General features: G+C 30.8%; 1 protein-coding gene across 1 annotated transcript; it reads right to left on the bottom strand.

Moving 5' to 3' along the window:
* Positions 1-15,128, bottom strand: LOC132756607 (uncharacterized). The gene is made up of 2 exons (XM_060747720.1): positions 15,096-15,128; positions 1-9,088 (listed from the first exon to the last, which is right to left on the bottom strand). Exon 2 carries the CDS (start codon positions 9,063-9,065, stop codon positions 6,783-6,785), a length of 2,283 nt encoding a protein of 760 aa, XP_060603703.1. The 5' UTR covers positions 9,066-9,088; positions 15,096-15,128; the 3' UTR covers positions 1-6,782.
* Between the last annotated feature and the right edge of the window lie 4,855 nt (positions 15,129-19,983).

Genomic DNA, 19,983 nt, shown 5'->3' with positions numbered 1-19,983 from the left:
ATCATCAAATTTTATTGTCTTATTATAAAATAAACTACACTATGATATTGTTTCCTAAAAAACCCAACAAACAACAACTGGTTTTTATATTATTTAACTCCAGAAAAGTAGATCAAACAGACACAAACCCTGAAAATAAATTAAAATACATGAAATTCTACAGTCATTCTTTCTATACACCATCATCTAATTGTTCCTGTCCAAATTTAGTGACAAAATGATAAGATCATCGGATTACTTATTGTCAAAACATCGATGGTTTTCATGATAACCAATAGAGGAAATATCAACAAAACAGCAAAAATTATCCAAAATTAAGCATAGCATAAATTTAGGCAATATTATTTCATTTCTTTTTAACTAAATGTCAATTAAGGTATATTAAATACGATTATTTTCTTCACAAAACGCAGGTATTTCATTAAACAGAATAAAATCTTGAGCTTTTCGCTCCTCGTCTATGTAAATACAATACATATAAAAACAAAACAATGTCAAATCAATGATAGTATGTATATACAAAGAGATTAATTAAATTGTGGATAATAATTTGTGTAACAAAAGCTGATGACTCATAAGAACGAGTTTTTAAAATTCAAGGGGTTAGTGCAATATGGTACCTAACGTTATTTAACATTATCTTCAGAAAAAGGGCATTTTATGAAATTTTAGTTTTTTATTGAAATATTTTAGAATTAATTCACTAATAAGAAATGTTATTAATAAAAAACATTTGAAACCAAAGTTGTATGTTTGACACAATTTTTAACCATTTTATTTGAAAAATAGGTATATTTATTAAATGATTAATATTTAGCTTAAAAAGCTTAAGGAAACAAATCATCAATTGTATAGTTTGTATTTGTTACGCATTCTTTTGTTGGTAAATTGATGAATATTTGATTGATTAATTAATTGATAAATTGACAAAAACAAATGTGTTTTAAACATATTTTCTTCATAGAAAGAAACAAAACTTTAACATTCAAGCCAGTTCAATTATAAAGGCACCTACCTTACGAATTCAATAATTCAGAATATATATTTTATGTGCGAACTGCAAATACGGATAACTTCAAAAACATTGCATTAAGGAACTGTAGTAAACATATTTTCATTAGACGACTGCATTAAAATAACCAAAGTTACAAAAATTATAAAATACATCAGCTTTAGCTGTATAGTTTCAATATCCCAGACTATGGTATCGAAAAATCAAACAAAATATAATAGGTACCAGATCATGCCTTTGTCGCTAAAATGTAAAATATTTATACAATTAACAATAACTACATAAAGCATCCCGAATGCTCAACTTTAAACATTTACTCTGAAACTAAACATTTTATGGTGATATGCATGTATAGAAAATCTCTAAACAATATCTTTAAGACTTAAATGTTTTCATGCAAAATTTTAAAAAAGATAAATATAGTATATGTGCAACAAAGGTTCTATTTCCATGAACACAAAATTCACATAATAATATTTATAATAATTTTCACACAAATGAACATTTCTGCAAATAATTTTGACAAGACATGGAAAAAACATTGTTGTTGTAAATTTTCATGCACATATTGACATAAAATCAAAATATTATTAATTTTTCATATAATTTTTTTCACCTCAAAACAAGAAAACATGGATAGAATTAATGTAACAAAGGTACCAACTCCAACTCTGGAATAAGGACCTTTGTTAAGTTCCTCCAAGAACGATTTTCACCTTAAAACAAAGAAGTGAGTAACAAAGGGAGGTTATTCTAATTCCAAAATACGTTCTTTAAATCACAAAGGTCCTAACTCAATTTTACCCTAAATTGGAGTTAGGTACATACTTGCACTGACCCCTTCAATTACTATTACACTGACATCTACATTTCTGTTTATAACGTTATATTTAAGTTTTTACAATATGTCTCTGATGAAGATATATCAATAATTATTAAACAAACCATAGCAGTTCGTTTGATCTGATTTTTAAAAGTACACGTTTTCTGACACATACTTGGGACACATAATATTACAAAAAAAACTCATCTGCAGAAGAATTACATATTTCATCACATTAAACAGAAAATTATAGAACATACACTATTCCTACAAACACGTCACATTTTGTAGTATGAATAAAATTCTGCAGATTTTGACAGATAAAATTACACTTATACATGTATATAAAGAATCCTAAACTCTAAACTCAGGTATGTTCTCATTGTTCTTTTTTGAAACTATTCTAATCAAAACAATTCATAAAATTTCATTTGCATTCCTTTTCTTTTACTAGACAATGCAAATGATCAAACACTGCTGATTTTTTATAATTACTTACTGTATATAAACACATAATCATATACACAGTTTGAAAAACTAATGGTTAGTTTTCGCTCACCTGAATATATAAAACTCTCCATGACAAGGAACAAGTAATATTGTAATCTATTAACAAAAGCAGATATAAAATCTTAATCTAAAACTCACAAAGTTCATATTTGTATAAATCTGAACTAGTGCATTTGCAAAACATTACAGGTTGCTATTGCTAACACGTGTAAGGGAAAACAAAAGGTTCTAAAAGATATGTATACTGGTGCCTAATATTTCCGTGGTACCCATATTTCCAAGGTATTAGGCATAAACATCCTCAAGTGCCTCCTAGACATCATGCAACTGCCAGTAGGTTTACTTTTACCTTTTATTGTATTTTTATCAAAATTTTACATATACGACAAGAGACAAGAGAACACTTATTATTTTATTTAAAAGTAAATTATTTCACCATTTTAATTTTACTTTTAATACATTTGAAGGCAATTGACTTTGAGATATTTGATAAATGTTTTGGAGAAAACCCCCACTTTTAGACGAGGCTAGGTATAGATATACTAAACAAGAGGGCCATGATGACCCTGAAATCGCTCACCTGTATATAGGCCCCTGGGCCAATGCCAATTTCAAACCAGGGGCTTTTATTTGAACAAACTTGGTAGATAACCATTAGAAGATGTTTCATGATAAAAATCTAAGCTCGAACTCTTTGGGGTTTTTATAAGAAGATTTTTTTATGTTTTTACTATATACATAAAGGAAAATCAAAGACCCTCCAGGGCAGGGCCAATTTTGACCCAAGGGCAATTATTTGAACAAACTTTGTAGATACTGACTAAGTGATGTTTCATGCCAAACATTAAAGCTCTAGCTTTTGCGATTTTCTAAAAGAAGATATTTTAAGTTTTTTCTTTTGGTTGCCATGGCAACCAGAGTTTTGCTTGGAATTAAATTCTTTGAACAATTTTTAAAATTGACTACCAAAGGAACATTCCTGTGAAGTTTGAATGAAATTGGCTAAGTGGTTAATGAGGAGATGTCGTTTAAAGTAAAAGTTTACGGACGGACGGACGCCCAACGAAAAGCGATTACAAAAGCTCACCATGTCACTTTGTGATAGGTGAGCTAAAAAATAAAGATTACTATTGTTTTTCCTTTTGAAACACTTAAAATGTAGTTGCCTTGGAAATATGAGAACACAACTTTACTAACTATGCAGCAGATGGGTGTTAATTGCCATGTTGTGTACATTATTGCGTACATGCAAACATTAAATGTAATTAACTATGATGTAATTGGCATGTCTTTCCTACAATATTCAACATATTTTCCAGAATTTTATTCTTCTAACTTTTATTGTCTGTGTATACAGTTAAGTACCACGGAAATATGAGGCACCAGTGTACATATAAGAAATATCAATGACCCCCTGGGGCGGGTCCAATTTTAACCCCAGGGATTTTATTGAACAAACTTGGTAGTCACCCATAAAAAGATTGTTCATGCTTAATAGCTAAGCTCTAGCTCTTTGGATTTTTTTAAAAGAAGAATTTTAAGTTTTTACTATATACATATAAGGACAATTAGAGCTAGAGCTTACATATTTGGCACAAACAGTTTCAAGTGAGTGTCTACCAATTAACCTATTAACCTATAATATATATCCAAAGTAAGCTATACTCAAAAAGACACTGAAGGTACATATAATTATTTTGTATTGTGATAGTCAACATATATATGTTTCATTAAGTCACTATACACTAGGAGACACATTTTCATCGACAAAATGAAATTAGATTAATTCAATTTATAGATATAAATCAACATAACTGTTACAAGCTTCTCACATCTCAACAGCGACAGACTAAAATAAATACGACACATTTAATTTATGACTGTTTAAATACTTCTTGTTTATATTAGTCAGATAGCTGATACACTAAATATTACGTATTGGCTGAGAAAAAATCACTCACATTGAATTACACTATGTATATTTACATAATGATAATTGTGAGATAACATTACAGGATGCTATTGCTAAAGGAAAACAAAAGGTTCTAATAAGAAAAATCAAAGACCACTGGGGCGGGTCCAATTTTTAACCCCAGGGATTTTATTGAACAAACTTGGTAGAACTCCCATAAGATTGTTCATGCTTAATATCTAAGCTCTAGCTCTTTGGATTTTTTAAAAGAAGAATGTTTAAGTTTTTACTATATACATATAAGGAAAATTAGAGCTAGAGCTTAGATATTTGGCACAAACATTTTCTAGTGAGTGTCTACCAATTAACCTATTAACCTATAATATATATCCAAAGTAAGTTATACTCAAAAAGACACTGAAGGTACATATAATTATTTTGTATTGTGATAGTCAACATATATATGTTTCATTAAGTCACTATACACTAGGAGACACATGCTCATCGACAAAATGAAATTAGATTAATTCAATTTATAGATATAAATCAACATAACTGTTACATTCTTCTCACATCTCAAAAACGACAGACTAAAATAAAGAAACGACACATTTCACTTATGACTATTACTTCTTGTTTATATTAGTCAGATAGTTTATGCGCTAAAATTAGTTATTGGCAGAGAAAAAATCACTCACATTGTATTATACTATGAATATTCACATAATGATAATTGTGAGATTCAAGACTTTGTGGAACAAGAACAGGAACATGTAAATAGTAAAGCTTTGGAACAGTTAAAGACAAACATTCCTTAAATGGTTATAAAATGAACAAAATGAATATTAAATATTTTATTGTATTATTTGCACAGGTAAAACATTCGTTTTTTAGAAAGATTTGATTGGTTTAAGTACAAGCTCTTATCACTGAATAATCTGTAAATAAAAAATATCATTTTCTTAATATGACATGTTTAAAATGTGTCAATTAATACAGACTGCTTTCTGTTAAAGACCATGACATAAGCCCTAATTTAAATCACAAGTATATTATGTGTAAAAAATGATGTGTGTTTGCAGCAGCATTGTGCATACATAATGCTTAGAATTTAAATGAAAAAAAAAACAAAAAACATTACCATATTAAAAAAATACACATTTATAAACTAAGAATTGTTTGTATACTAATAATTGAAACAGCTTTTTATGCCCTGATTTTACCAATATAAATGATTAAGACAATTCTAAAATTGTAATGACAACAAATACAGTTAAAATATCAACCATAGCAAAATTAGAATTATTCTCATTTAGTTTTGTCTAAATATAAAAAAAACATATATTATTATCACATAAACAATAGAATACTTAAGTTATCGAGCTGTTAAAAGTTTTGTATTGTTCACAATGTTCAAAGCTGATGCTTGTACATTTTTAATAGTTTACTTTTTGTTGTTTACCTTTGGCCTTAATGTCATGTTTAAAGCATATGGCTAGTAAACAATCACTTTTATTACTATTAATTGTAATGACATCATCATTTGGCACTACAGTTAAAAATAGACAATATGTATATTTACAAAATAAGATACGGATAGTGCATCTAAGTATGTGAAATATTTTAAACAAATATGCTAAATACTTTGTAATAGTAATTAAGACCTTTCTGGAACGAGTTTATATTGCCCGATATTTTTTTGTAAAAATCTATACTTCGCACAAATCATTCGCATACTGGCTAAATATTTGTCAATTTGCCTAATTACATAATTAGACTTAAGTTTATAATAGTAAACTTCTTGTTTGCCAAAATGAAGATAAAATAACAGAAAAATGCAAGCGTAATAAACTTGAAATAAAAGGACGATTTCGCTGAAGTCCCTTAAATTTCTGTGCCCTTTTACATCTTAAAACCCGTCAAATTAATGTGGTATTCAAGTCTATGACCCTTCAGATTCTTTCAGTCCTTCGGAGTCTCAGTGATGCTTCTTTTTTTGTTCTCTTGATGACTGCCGAGTGGTGTTAACATTTTCATTTCGTGAACTGTTTCAACTTCAGAAAGGGACCTGCTTTTTAATGTTGCTATCACAATATACTAGTATATATCCTGAAAGATCCGCTTCTATGATTCACGTCAGTCATTATTTAACTCAAATACATATTAATACAATTTCAAGTAGATTACCCAAATGTCCAGATCTAGTCAAATCACCAATCTCACCATTGTCGTTCCTTTAAGATTCCATTCACTGCTATTCACTGTTTTAATACTGCTGCAATGTCAATTTTATCATTGAACAAGAGATCAAAATATTTCAGATTTCAGAGACATTTCATCAATTTTCAACGTTATAATACCACGATATGATTTTTAAGTCTTAACAGAGAAAGCTACAAGTATATACGCTTCCCAAAACTATAAAGTGATCTGGATAAGTCATTCAATAAAAGACTTGAATTTATTTGATGGTGACTGATATAATTTCTGTTGCTGTGTAAACAAGATACCTGTTTCATTTCATGTTACAGGTGGTAGACACCATCAATCACATTTTTGACTACATCTTTGTCTACAGATTCATGCGGTAGTTTGTTTATTGCTGTAACCAATTCATTTAATGTAGCCGCCTCCATTTTGTCCTGATCCCACCTCCGTAACATCTGCAGTATCATCATAGCTGTTGAATCATTGTCCGACCTGATGTGTTGAAGAGCAATACAATTTACTCCTAGATAATTCCCAAGCAATTCCCATTCTGAACCGATTGCGTGTGTCAATTCAACTAGTTCTCTGTCAGATAATCTACGGTCTGGTATCTTTTTATCAATCATCTCATACTTAAACCATTCATGAAATATTTTGTCAATGTCAATATTCTCATGCACAATGTTATCTGGACAGCACACTGTTTTTTCTTTACACTCTTTCAATATTTCAAGTCCATACGTTTCTTTACTTCCCTCATGTTTGTGCAAACTGTGTTGACATCTGAACGAAATTGTATATGGTATAATTTCTTTGCTGTCTTCAATATTCTGCAGCTTTTTGAATTCAACATTGAAAACGTTTTCTGCAAATCGTCGTAAGAAATCTGGCATTTCAGCAGATATTTTACCACCTTCGCACATGTGTACAATGAGCAGCTCTATGGTATTTCTAAGACGAACAAAAGTCCCCGCATAGCTCAAATTTATCCTAAATATGCTTGCATTTTCAAATAGAAATCTTCTACTCTGAAATTCTACAACCGGCCATGTTCCAACTGCTGCTCCTGTAAGTCTTTGATAAACTGTGGAAACAACTGCTTCGTTGTCAAAAGTGTACACAAGGGAGACTGAAGTATGGTTTCGGTTTTCGAGAAATTGTCTTATTTCACCATTGTCGGGTTCTTTCAGGAAGCTTGGTACTATGTAGTAATCTAGAGAGAGAAATTTTCCAGATTCTTCATCAAACTTCAGCGCTTCAGATATGATCCTATGCTTCTTCAAAAATGCAACGAGGACATCTTCGTATTTTATGAATTGACTGCTTTTGTCATTGCTCCAAACTTGCAACAAAAGTGCTTGTTGTAATATAGCACGTGACTCCAATTCATTCCATAAGGGTCTCAAAGATATATCTTTTGTACAAAATTTTCTGGATGTGATGATGCACTTGAAGGCATTCACAAGAAAACTTGGGTTAACAACGACGTAATCTGCTAGTACACCTTCGTCAAAGTAAATGAATGTTCCATTCGCATGATGGAATTTCAGAAATGACTTCAGTTGTTCTTCGGAGGGGATTGGATGTTCTAAATCTTTTTTGTTTATTTGAACTATATCTTGATACTTCAAAATGTTCTCTTCTTGTCTTTTCCTAAGCTCAAATTCCAAAGGAATCCAACGGGCTGGTAACAATTGTTTATCTTCCATTCCTATCTGTAAAATAGTCCTTTTGATACGAAAAATCTCTCGATGATTCGGATCAGTTCCTGAAATAGCAAAAGTTTCACGATAAATATGAGACCCCATTTTGCGTCCATCAAAAAGTTTCCTGACATCTTCAAAGTATCTATCGGCTTTGTTGTAATCCCCAAGTTTGTCCATGTGTGTTCCTACCAAAATAATCTTTGGTTTAGAACCATCTTTTGTTCCGACATACGAATGAACAGATGAAACCCAAAACTCAATGTAATTTTTCATTGATCTCATATGACTTGTCCCGCCAGGATAGTCTTCGTCTATTACTGGTGTATGCAACCCTCTTGTTAGATCAAACACAAGTAAGTAGATAGCATGCCTACTGTGAAATAGCTGATGAGTAGCGTAGAATATATATTGACCTCCAAAATCCCATAATGATAACTTATATTGATCTGCGTCCTTTGATTTTCCTCTTTTCTGTTTCATCTTCTTAAAGTCGTCAAAAAATGTGTCTTTGTCTCTCATTTGAGTATTCTTTGATTCAACTGTCAAGTAATTATGTGTACATTTGCCTTCCTCATCAGTACTATCAATATGACATATAGGTTGCTCGTAACGGGTAGTTTCTTTCTTACTTTCTGGAATTTGAATATTTAACAGTCTTTGCATTCTTTGATACTTTGCATCATTAGCATGAGGACTTTCTTTCCATTTGTTTTCATGTTCTGAGCATGAAACATCATAGATGTCAATGCCGTTGGTACTTTCTATGATTCCAATACTCTTAGATAATAATCTTCTTGCCAAAGTAGTTTTTCCTTGACCGTAACATCCTATAATCATAACACGGATTGTCTTATCTACTTCTTCTCCTTCTTTTATAGCAATATCATATTGCATTCGTGTTGTTATGTCAAAATTATCTAGAAATGAAACATTTAAATATAAAAAGGGACTTATTCTAACTTGGCAGACACGTAAGTAAAAAATAGAAATTCAGTGGTACAATGTCGTTTAAAAACGGGTGGGAACATTTGAACTAAATGAGTTCTTTGATATTCTCTTTTCATCCTAACACAGCGAGATATATTAGTAAAATAGAAAATTAGAATACTATTGTAGTTTACGAATCTTTTGTCAGATTACACAAATATGTTGTTTTCCATTTTAAGGAACAAACAATTTACACCTACGACTTTTCAGGTCTAACAAATTTACATATCGAAATGTCAAATCTCTAAAAATGAAAACATAAACAAAACCACTTTAAACTTTATCAGTAACATTTTATCATAGCATGAACATGCTAGAAAATATCCTGAATGGCTGGCTGAGTACCGATGTGTTTAAATTAAACATTTTTATATTTGAATGTTGAGTTTTGTAATCCTGTATGTTGTAAGTATGGTAGACCATGGGTAATGGACACTATAAGGAACTGTAAAAAAATTTACAACATAGGACTGTTATGTGTCTTAAAAATCACCTGTATGCAAAATTTAAATAAAATTTACCGTGTGGTTTATGAGTTATTGATATATTTCTGAACTAAAACTTTGCTGTTAGAAGGGCCTTTTTCAGAAATGAGAAAACTCTAAATAATCTATAATATCATCATTATGAAAAATGTTTTCATATTGCTCATTGTTAAGAAACAAATAATAAAATTCAGGTAAGAATTACACGAGCAAAATGAGTGTTTCTAAAGGAAATGTTTCTCATATGTATAAAATTGTTTCCCTACCTCACCCAATTTAAACACTCATTTGACCATTTCACTATATAACTAGCAATGTGTCCATATGACACGGGTGCCCTTACACTCCACCGATTTGTCAATCTTATGTCTCTAGGTCAAATATTTTTTGGCTACATCTGCCCAAGTTGAAAACTAAAAATCTTGTATTAAGTAAAGGACAAATACTACAAATACTAAATAAATCCACAAGAGAACCCCGAGATGCATAAGTTCACATACTAAGCAATGTTCTTGGAAACTTTCTGGCCGACAGGTCATAAACTTTTTGAGTTTCGTGCAACACAAGTTAAATATTGTAAATTTTTACTAAGTCAAGGGCAATAACTCTAAAAATACTAAAAATATCCATACGAAAATACACAGGTGCACAACTACACATGCTGAGCAACATTCCTGTAAGGTTTCATGACTCTAGGTCAAATACTTTTTTGAGTTACGTGTGACACAAGTTGAAAATTGGAAATTTTTATTAAGTCAAGGGCAATAACTCCCAAAAAATGAACGGACGGACGGACGGAAGGACGGATGGACGGACGGACGGTTGACAAGGGTGAATCTAAATGCCCCTCCCCCTATAGTCAATGGGGTTAAACCATGCGCGCGCATCCTCGAAATTCTGATACCGCGAACACTTTTTCAACCGGTATTTTGAACATAAACGAGTCATGTAGATTTGAATTTAATTTCTTTTGCAAAAAAGATGTCCTTACTTTTAGTTTTAATATTCCAAATATCTTGACACAAGTCTTCCCTTTCTTGTCAGTATTTCGCGTTGAATGCGATTTTGATTATGAATAGTGCGTACACCCGCCGTTGAAATGTTATAGAAATTGAAAAATTGTCGATAAAACTGACAGTTTCACACAGCTGGAAGTTAGTTTACTGTAGAACCTATTTCACAAATATATTTTCAATCTTTGTTATTTTTCCTTTGCACGAAAAATGTCTTAAAACGAACTTTTTTCAGGATATTGAAATTATGATACTGCGTACACTCTAAAAAAATTCAAGATACTGCGTACACATTTATATGTTATTGATTCTGCCTACACTTTTTTCGAAGCAGTCTAAGTTCATAACGGAATCAATTAATAACACTGGCAAAAAAAAAGATAATTAAAAGGAAAAATAAGATTCAAATCCTGTGATAAAGTATGCTCCCTTAAAATGTTTAAAATGTACATCATAAAAAAGGTCTGAGTTTAATACAAATTTACTCATTAATGTAACACTCTTAACTGATAAATATTTTCGTACACTGCATAACTATTTTTTTTATAATCAAATTTATAGCCTATACTTAAAGACTTTTTAGTCGGTTGATGCACATCAATTGAGAGTAACAAATATTGGAAACATTGTTTGTGTCTTTATATATTTTACAAGTGAAATACAGAGTATTTATAGTTAAATAAAAGCAACAGTGAAATAGTTTTCTTTTTTGACTGTTTTTGCACGCGCTGTTTTGGCGCTGCATTGTGATGTCATGTAAACAACACTTCAAACGTCTACAGGTACTGCGTTAATGACTGATTTAAAGATATTGGTGTCCGTATTTATTTTTTTTAAGTTAGACAACTTTCTATCATTCTAGATAATTTATTTTATTTATCACATACCCATTCACTTCAAAAGGTCTTAATTTTTGGTAAGTGATAAATATAAATTCATATAAGTTTAATATCAAATTTATTGAACTCGTTGAATAAGATAATAGATCTATAATGCTCGCCAGAGGCTCGCATAATATAATTTTGTTTTACTCGTTAAATAAATTCAATATTGAACGTACACTCATTCAATATCCTCTTTTTTATCACATACCCGTGTCGCTTTTGCGTCTTCGTACAGCCGTGCATATATTTTGACGTTACGTCATTTTATTAATATAAACGCGCTAAATGTTAGCGTTATACAATAGGCGCGTCAATGAAGAATATTTTTTTTTCACTTCAAACGGTCTTTATTTTTGGTATATGATAAGTAGGATATTAAAGTCGTGTAAGTTTAATACTAAATTTATTGAATTCGTTGGATAAAATAATATGCTCGCTAGAAACTCGTATAATATAATTTTATTCAACTCGTTTAATAAATTCAGTATTAAACTTACACCCATTCAATATACTCTGTTTATCACATACCCGTTTCGCTTTTGCGTCTCCGTAAAAATGGTATTGCACCGTTGTGTTTATGTTACGCATATAACGTCACGTCAAGATATATTCACGACCGTGCAATACCATTTTTACGGAGACGCAAAAATAGCATGGCTACGTGATGTATGAGTATATAAATGAATGAGTGCGTTAATATTAGAAACACTGAGGCGAGAACAAATTTAACCACTATCAATATAGTCCAACTATAGTTTTTCTTGATGTGTTAGAATGGAAACACATCGTTATTCTGTTTGCTCTGCGACGATATGTCGTTCAGATGCCCGTAGGCCTATGGCCTTTGTGATTATATTACTGCACATTTATTCCATACCGTGTTATATTATAGCACAGTTCACTCAAAATAAATACATATTTCCTTGTTTAACCACACTGAAATTAATTTTCTCACCCTACTTTATCATACGAGTTTTAACAACTTGTGTGCCTAAGAGCATTAAGAACGTTTTACGATACGAATTTTCCATAGAAACGGATGTTGCATTTCATGCGTGCGCATTCTGCGTAGGGCAAAAGTTATAAACAAAGAATATATAATATCGGTATTCAACAACTTCATAAACAACTTGATGTAATGTGAAAGATTAACCATATTAGTTTAAAAAAGTTTATTTTGATAAATAATAGATGCACGAAGGTTCGCTAGTGCATATTAGAGCGCTGAACTATTAAGATCGTGAATACGAAGTTTATGGGCAATATTTCTCTTTCTATCCTCATTTTCCACAATGGCACAGATGTATTACGTTTCGTATATGTTGTCAAGTAATAGTACTCAGAAAAGAACAAAAAACATGCCTATTGAAAGGTCACATTTGTAAGGACCATCTTAACGATGTCGATCGTCATACATGTTGTCTGGAGAAGAATTAGCGACAAAATTACCATACATTTATTACAAAAATGAGATATAAATTTGACAGCAAAAAAGTTAGTTATTTTAAAATGCACTGTACGAAAAAATTATCAGTTTAGAGTGTTACGTAAATGAGTAAACAAATAATTCAATGAAAAATATTGAAATCAAAACTTTTTTAGGATGTACATTTTAAACTTTTTAAGTGAGCAGCCTCAGCATACTTTATCACAGGATTTGAATCTTATTTTTTTATCTTAATTTTTTTTTTCGCCAGTGTTATCCATTTGATTCCATAATGAACTTAGACTGCTTCGAAGAAAGTGTAGGCAAAATCAATAATTTTGTTCATATAAATGTGTACGCAGTATCTTGATTTTTTTTGAGAGTGTACGCAGTATCATAATGTCTATTTCCTGTAAAAAGTTCGTTTTAAGACATTTTTCGTGCAAAGGAAAAATAACAAAATTGAAAATATATTTGTGAAAAAGATTCTACAATAAACTAACCTTCAAGTTGTGTGAAACTTTCAGTTCAATCGACAATTCCTCAATTTCTATAACATTTCAACGCCGGGGGTAAGCACTATCCAGAATCAAAATCGCATTCAACGCGAAATACAAGAAAGGGAAGACTTGTGTCAAGATATTTGGAATATTAAAACTAGAAGTTAGGACATCTTCTTTGCAAAAGAAATTAAATTTAAATCTATTCTGATTGCTTTACATGACTCGTTTTTGTTCAAAATACCAATTGAAAAAGTGTTCGTGGTATCAGAATTTCGAGGATGCGCGCGCATGGTTTAACCCCCTTGATAGTGGGGGCACAAAAAGCCTTGTTCAAACTATCCCTTAAATTTAACACAATGAAATTTTCTCAACAGTATATTAGTTGATCATGCGAAATTTAAAATACTTTAACCGTATAGTTTTTATTTTATTAAACTTTGAAAACATCTGGCATCATATTTTGCTTTTAAATTTGGCACTATTTAGAAAATAAATAACTACAATAATTACATAATTAAAATCAAACACTTTTTTCTTCAATAAGGGCTATGAGAGATACATAAATAATGTTAAAAAGAAAAATAAAGAAAGTAAAAAAAAAGTTGCCCCTTCTTGGGTTTGAACCCACGCCCCCACCCCCCCAATTTCAATGTAGTTGACAAGTGGTTCTAGCCTATTTGAATGTTTTTCAAAGAGGAGATAATGCATTACCTATGGTCTACCTTAAAGGAACTCCACTGAGGTTTATAAGCCTAAAAACAGGAAATTTTATTTTTCACAAAGATAAACATGAGCACTTAAAACATAAATATTAACAAAATGTAACCAAGAAATATAGAAGAAATACATTGAAAATCATATGTTTGTACTATTCTCAGTCCGATTTGAGTGAAAAGCTTTTAAACGCTTTTCAATTTTTGGTAAGTTTTCACTATTATAATAATTATTATGGAAAAACGGAGCAAGCTACTGATCTGAAATTTTGCACATAAGTTATTAGTATAGATCTACATCAAATGGAGTAAAAATCTCCAAAAATTATTTCCAGTCCCGTCATGTCAAAAAACCTCAGTGGAGTCCCTTTAAGGATTTAACAACATTTAAGTGAAATTGTATATATACATATAATTATATATATATATATATAATTATTCTTTTAAAACAATTTTCAAACATCCAAGAATATGTTAAATATGCACTGCAAATGTTTAAACACATTATATGTGATCATTAAAATATATGCAGTCATTCTCTTATTGAAAAATTTGGCTTAAACTTTATAGAAAATAAATTTCTAATTACCTTCCTTTATTTACATGGAATATAAATTCGGTAATATCTGTACAAATAATGCTTTATGGAACTTACAATATTGCTAAATCTTCATTTTATATGATATAAAACCATACAAACATTTGAGTTACAAGATTTTTAAGCTCTTGCTAGAGACGTGAACAGTTGCTTTCACACTACTGCCGTCCATTAACAAGTTCGATTGAACAAAGCATATTTCAATTTTACTGTGTTGAGCAGCCTTTCAGGTTTTGATGTTGATTAATGTGCACTCTGAGCAATACGAATATAAAATTATTTTATCGCATGCAAGATAGTGTTCAGTATACGTACCATTTTTTTGTCCTTTCTTTATCTTGAATCTCCCTAAAAAAATAAATATCATTCATAGTACTCTAATTATAGTTGCATGTTATTTTCAAAAGAGCGCTTTGATGGCACTGGATTGCGGACACGAGACATAGTGCCAGGAAAAAGGTTGTATTTCACCTTTATAATTTTACCAAAGCAGAATATTTTTTAAAATATTTGCAGATGTCTAAACTCATGAATTTGTAATTTTACACAAGAATACTTAATTCAATAAGTGTTACTAGTTAAGTTTATATAAAGCATGTTTCCAAAAGAACCAATTTTGACCGATGGGACATGATTTACATCACTCGAGTAGAGGACTATAAGGTGATTCTACATGCCAACTATCTAAGCTCTGGGTATTGTACTCTCTGAGAAGAATATTTATAATACATTTTCACTATACAAGTCATTGTTGAGTAAGTGATTCCTAGGCCGTAGTCACCTTTAACCCCACAGGCATGACTTATATAACTATTGTACACGTCCGCCAGACAATGCTACATGTCTAATATCTACGCTCTATGTATTGTAGTTCCACAAAAATGACTAAAATTTATTTTATATGCAATAGAGAAAATAAGAATCCCTTTAAGAAAGACCAACACGGCAAAGCTGAACATGTTGCAGGCTCTGTTTGATTGAGCCTGTTCATTTACGGTACTGTCAAGTGCAAACTACCGTCCACACCCCCTGGCACCTGCTTAAGCAAGTCTATTTATTAACCTGGGCCAGTTCTGGCTTCAGGGGCATACTTTAACTTGTGTAGAGGACCACAAGGTGATGTTTCATGCAATCTATCTAAGCTCTGGGTAATATATCTTTGAGACATTGTTACCATATAAGTTTATGTAAACAAAATGACCCGAAGGTTAGGGCCATTTTTACCCCTGGGGCTTGACTAACATGACTTTTGTAGAGGTCCAGTATGCAATGCTTTAGCCAAATAACTTTTGGGTATACAAAATAAATTTACATGAAGGGTTACTTCACAGTGAAATGTCTGTTTTGAGAAAGCTGCCAAAAAAATCAAACAGAATAGCACCGCCTTGCATTACTAAATAAGTTAACCCCTCATGAAAACTTATTTTGTATCAATGACATGAGAGCGAATGCATTTCAAATATATATATACTATATATATATATAGATATATATATTGTAGCTGTAATGGTTCTGTTGTAAATGAATCAGGAAAAACGAAAATAACGTCATAAACTATGAAAACTTATTCTTACCTAAAACTTTTGTCAGTCTTCTCACCATTGTTTGATCTGAAAAGTTAAATTTGTTACATTTTTTAAAACTAACTATCTCTAGTTATACGTTAAACATAACAATGTAGAAAATATTAACTTATAGCATCTGGAAAATTCATTTTATATATAAATAAAACCTGATAATGTGTTTATATATTTTTATGGCAAAGAAAGTTTTTATGTTTTTACATGTATATAGATAAGTTATATCAGAATTTCGTTCTTAACATCATCATCCATATCTTATTCTTTTGTGACGCGTTGTCTTGCATGATACATAACACTATCAACAAAATTATTTATGGTATTACAGAACTTCCATTATGGGTCAATTCACTTTAAAACAAAACTTTGTCGTACAAAAACAAAAAGTTGGAAATTGCTCTTAATATCTTCAGATTAAGAAAAGGTAAATGTTTATCATTATGGGCATTATTTCGGAAAACAGAAATTTTTTTTATCATTGATAACGATGACATATACGCAATAGGTTATAGCCATATGAAACAGAAAGTGACCATAATTATATCTTGAATTATAATGCTCAGACATAATAGGAGAATTTATGTAAAATAGAGAGAAGTTAAGAATTCCCTTCCCTTTAGAACGCACAAAATAGTCAATTCGTCATCATTAATTTCATAATCGATACATTAAACTATATGGTCATCGTAAGAATTGGTCAAAGATTACATATTTTTCAAACACCTTTATAAACGAAGTTTTCAGCAAATAAGGCCTTTCAATTTACTCATTTCTGCAAAAAAATATCCTGAATCCCTATTATAATTGTTTTAGGAGAAACAAACACTATATTTACCGTGCCTTTTTTTTTTCTTAGAATTTATCAATATTTTGATATATTATAACCTACTTTTTAACTATATATTAATGACTCATACTTATGTAACTTTATGGAAATTTTTAAAGATAGTTGTGTTGGATGTCAATGTTTCAAGTCTTGTCAAATTGCAGGCTTATTAAGGAAAGTTCAGGAAACGTTCATTTACATAAATACTTGAGCACTTTTTATATAAAGTATCGTTCGATAAAATGTTCATGTGAAAGTATTTTGGACATAATAGTATTAAATTAAATTTCTTCACTTATTTCGGAATATTTTTAGTTACACTTTTGGGTAATTAGTTAAATTATTTTAAATTTTCTGGATTTTCCCTATCAGATAAAATTGCATTTTTTTCAGACGGTTCAAAATAAAGCGAAACTGAAGTGTAAATTGTTTTAGATCCATTTAGTCAAAAGTTGTTTGATGAAAGAAAGAGCGTAATTTGATGTTTGATCATCTGAGAGACTAAGAGAGCTTGTAGTATAACGCCGAATAATGTCCCTGGATATGTCAGGTAAAGCTAGGGACCAAGACAGCTATCCTGGGGAACAATTCATTATAATTGACTTGCTGATTTACAATCACTCGGCAATTGCGTTTACACGTACGTATCGATCCAGCCAAGTATTGCCGATAGTAACCCATACCTCTTGGTTAAGATTTTTTTAAAAACTGACTTCCTTTATCTGTGCAGACCGCCCTTATTTACTACCTTCACCAGTAGAGAGTCCTTATTAAATCTTGAGATTCATTTAAGGCTGCTGCATTTGTACACATTGTCAGGTTAAGTACAAATAATGTTTCATAGAATATAAAAACAATAAATGCCATTCTCTGTTTTGTTCATGATTAGTATAATGAAGTTTCTGAAGTGATAAACACAATGATAATCTTACATAGAATATAAAAACAATAAGTGCCATTCTCTGTTTTGTTCATGATTAGAATAATGAAGTTTCTGAAGTGATAAACACAAATCGACCTTACCTTCTTCCGTTATCTTTTCAAATTCTGAAAATATAATACATATTAAGAGTAATGAAATAAACGACACTTAAAATTGAAAAATACAGTCACCGGAATATTTACATGCAGTTCTAATTGATATGATTAAATAATATTTCTTCATGTTTCGTTTCCTAAACATGTGTTTATTATTCGACAAATGTCTTTTATTACCTTTACTAACTTTTTATACCATCATGAATTTCGAATGCTCATGCTACAATTATGACCCAAGTTAATCGTTTAACCATTAAAGTAATTTTCTTAAGAAAATTTATTGCATTTCATAATTAGGAGGATATAACGCGAGATCTATAAGAAGTACTACTTTAGTAAAGAAAACTTATTGATAACCCGAATTAGAACCCAAAGAAATGTTTCATAGGCACACTCGCAGAGTTTCATCCAGAATAAAACAGCAAATGTTGTAAATATCAGTCAATCGAAATAGAATGCCGTACGACTGTCATTTGTATTTTAGAATAATTTCTGAAGATGAAATATTACTCCAGTGATATGAGGCAACACTGATGTGTGAGAAAGGCTTAAGGATAGCATATATACGTCTACTATATAATCACAAGCACATACAGTGATGAAGAAGCTATTTTTGAAAATAAGCAAACGATCAGGTGACAATGAACCTGTGGTTGTCAAATAGTATATGGTCCGTCACATGCAATCAAAAAGAGAAAAGTGCAGAGTCCAACTGTAAAAGGGTTTAACACCAACATACGCCTTGAAATAATTGAGAAATAGCCTCTTTTAATAAAACGTTTGGTAATTTTAGTGAAGCCAACAGAGAAATTACTGACACGTGATCCTTTAAAGTTTAATAGAAATCAGGGTTGTAAAAGAGTTTTTAAATTAAAAATAAATTAAAACGTTAAATCTTAATTACAATGGCATAACGTTGTTAAATATTTGCGCAATTTATGATAGCGATAAACATGTTGAAGAAGCTTGCCAGTAATAAAAAAAATGCTTTCATTAAAATCATCCAAACGACTGCACGCCCAAGCAAATCGTATTTACTAAGCAATATATACCACCATATGATGTTGCAATCTAAATGCGGATAGTAAACGACAATAAAACCAAAATAATTTTTATACGGTGTCCCATTCCGTCAACAAAATTTCGCTTGTTACACGCAATAATTATCGCCTTTAAAGTACAAAATTTGGTACTAAATTCTGCATGTCTTAAATTTCGCTAGTCTCTCAAGCGATTTTTATCTCCTTTTATAGAGATTAGGGAAACTTAAATTAGCGAAATTTGAAAACCTCGTCTCGACAATTATCGTCTTAAGTTTCGTACGTGTGTGTTCTTCACGCGATAATTATCACCTGCGCTGATTTTGGCAAAAGAGCAAAATGTAAACACGCGATAATTATTGCCTCTTAGGAAATTTCGCAATTATATCAAATTTCGCTAGTCTCTCATGCGATCATTAGCGCCCTTCAACGAGATAATTATAGCGTGAGAAACACACACAATACGCACACTAACACGATAATTATTGAGGTGTAATTGTTAATTTTGCTAGTATTTATAAGTGTCCCTGGTTTAAGAAAAGCGTTTATTATCGCTTGGGAGACCAGCAAAATTTAAGACATGAGGAATTTAGAACTAAATTTCGGTCTTTAGAGGCGATAATAATCGCTTGTTTACTAGCTAATTTTGTGGACTAAATAGGTCACTGTACTTTTATAATATATTTAAGTTATTATAGTATTGTAAATGACAGAAATGT

Source organism: Ruditapes philippinarum, unplaced genomic scaffold, assembly GCF_026571515.1.
Source record: "Ruditapes philippinarum isolate M1 unplaced genomic scaffold, ASM2657151v2 ctg5387_1_1_1_1, whole genome shotgun sequence".
Taxonomy (NCBI): Eukaryota; Metazoa; Mollusca; class Bivalvia; order Venerida; family Veneridae; genus Ruditapes; species Ruditapes philippinarum.
This window is presented reverse-complemented; position numbering and strand designations above follow the sequence as displayed.